The following is a 1,705-nucleotide window of genomic DNA, read 5'->3' on the forward strand; positions in this document are numbered from 1 at the left end:
AGTGGAATGATTCTTGCAATTTTCCATTCATCTGGAAAGCTTCCATCGCTTAGGGATTTATTAAAAATTAGAGTCAATGGCAAGGATAATTCCTTACCACACAGCTTTATAAATAGCGGAGGAATTCCGTCGGGGCCAGCACCTTTTGTAGTATCTAGCTTTTTAATTTTTTTTAAAACATCTAATTCGGAGAGATAAATAAAGGATAAATTATTAGTTTCACATAAATTTTCAGGATAGTCAAAGGTAACTGGGTCACTATTAGCACATTTATAAATTGAAGAAAATTGGCTTGCAAAGAGATTAGCGATATCAGGACTGGTGCTGTCTGAGCTATTTGCTCCACACATCTCAGGAGGGTAGTTGGATTCGTTTTTCCTTTTATTTTTAATGAATGACCAAAACACCTTAGTATTTTTAATTAAATTAGTTTCCACGGTTTTTATGTAACGAGCATAACATTCATCGTACAGTTTGTGACAGTAACTACGAAGGATTTTGTATTCGATGAGATCACGAGGGTTTCCGTACTTGCGAAACTTTATTCTTAGTTTTTCTTTTTCGGCTAGACGATTGATCAAAGCATTGCTAAACCACGAAGGAAACTTAGACTTAAAATTTTTTAATCGTTTGGGCACTCGTGTATCAATTATTTTGCGTATTACATTATAAAATACGGAAACCATCGCATTCACATCGCTACATTTAGAAAACAACTCCATCCAGTCGACTTCCGTCAAATCAGCAATAATGTCATTATAGTTAGCTTTAAAGAAATTGAAAATGTTGATATTTCTCGGTTGTAGAGGTTTGCTAAGAGGAGGAAAATCGACTTTTATTAACAAATTAGGGTGCTTGGGATCTATCTTAGTTAAAACATCTAGAGGTGTAGTAACCTCTAGATTAGCATTATTGCTTATAATTAAGTCTAACATTCTATCATCTACATTGGAAATATTATTAAATTGGTACAGTTCATTTACAGACATAAAATCTACAAAACAGTATCCAAGAGAGTTGTTATAATTGTCGGGAATCATGTATGAGAAATCAATGTGCTTTCGCCACTTTAAAAAGTTTAAGTTAAAATCGCCAACAACTATAATGTCTTCTACAGAACTTAGTACATCGTTCGCACTATGAAGATAATTATTAAGAACACTATGTTGTGCAGGAGGGGGAAGGTAGACCGCTGATATAGCTACCTTTTTCATCTTGCTGCCTACAATCAAATTCAGACAAACCCATAAGTCCTCGCAGTCACATTCCCAGTTCTTCATTCGGACTGATGAAATTTGCTTGGAAACAGCAATGAGCACGCCACCTCCATCTTTTTTTGAGCTGTTGGTCTCGCAACGGTCTCGTCGATAGATATTATATCTCATATCAACTAATTCATTATTGGAGATGCTAGAATTTAGCCATGTTTCTGTAAATATAATTATTTCGTAGTTCGATAGCGAAATATTTTTTCTTATCTCGTTGGTTTTAGTTCGCATTCCGCGAACATTTTGGTAGTAAATATTAATACTATCGAATTGATCAGAAATGCACCAAAACATTAAATGTAACTGTAGACAATTTATGTGATAAGATGTAAGCTATCCATATCTCGAATCAGTATTGCTTTGCAGGACTCGTCTTTACGCACGTAAATTCGGCCGTTACGAACCCACACGAACTTGTAATTCAATTCTTTCGACTT

At 34.8% G+C, this 1,705-nt stretch overlaps 1 protein-coding gene across 1 annotated transcript in view; it reads right to left on the reverse strand.

Moving 5' to 3' along the window:
• The window catches only part of LOC106118062 (nucleoporin NUP100/NSP100-like), a gene marked incomplete at its 3' end in the record, with an annotated part of 4,654 nt that extends 3,374 nt beyond the window's left edge, over positions 1-1,280 (reverse strand). Inside the window, exon 1 of the mRNA XM_013312620.1 lies at positions 1,245-1,280. Coding sequence (XP_013168074.1) covers positions 1,245-1,280 — 36 coding nt within the window. The remainder of the gene's footprint in view (positions 1-1,244) is intronic.
• Positions 1,281-1,705: the final 425 nt, after the last annotated feature.

The sequence above is a fragment of the Papilio xuthus genome, unplaced genomic scaffold, assembly GCF_000836235.2.
Source record: "Papilio xuthus unplaced genomic scaffold, Pxut_1.1 DF827624.1, whole genome shotgun sequence".
Classification (NCBI taxonomy): Eukaryota; Metazoa; Arthropoda; class Insecta; order Lepidoptera; family Papilionidae; genus Papilio; species Papilio xuthus.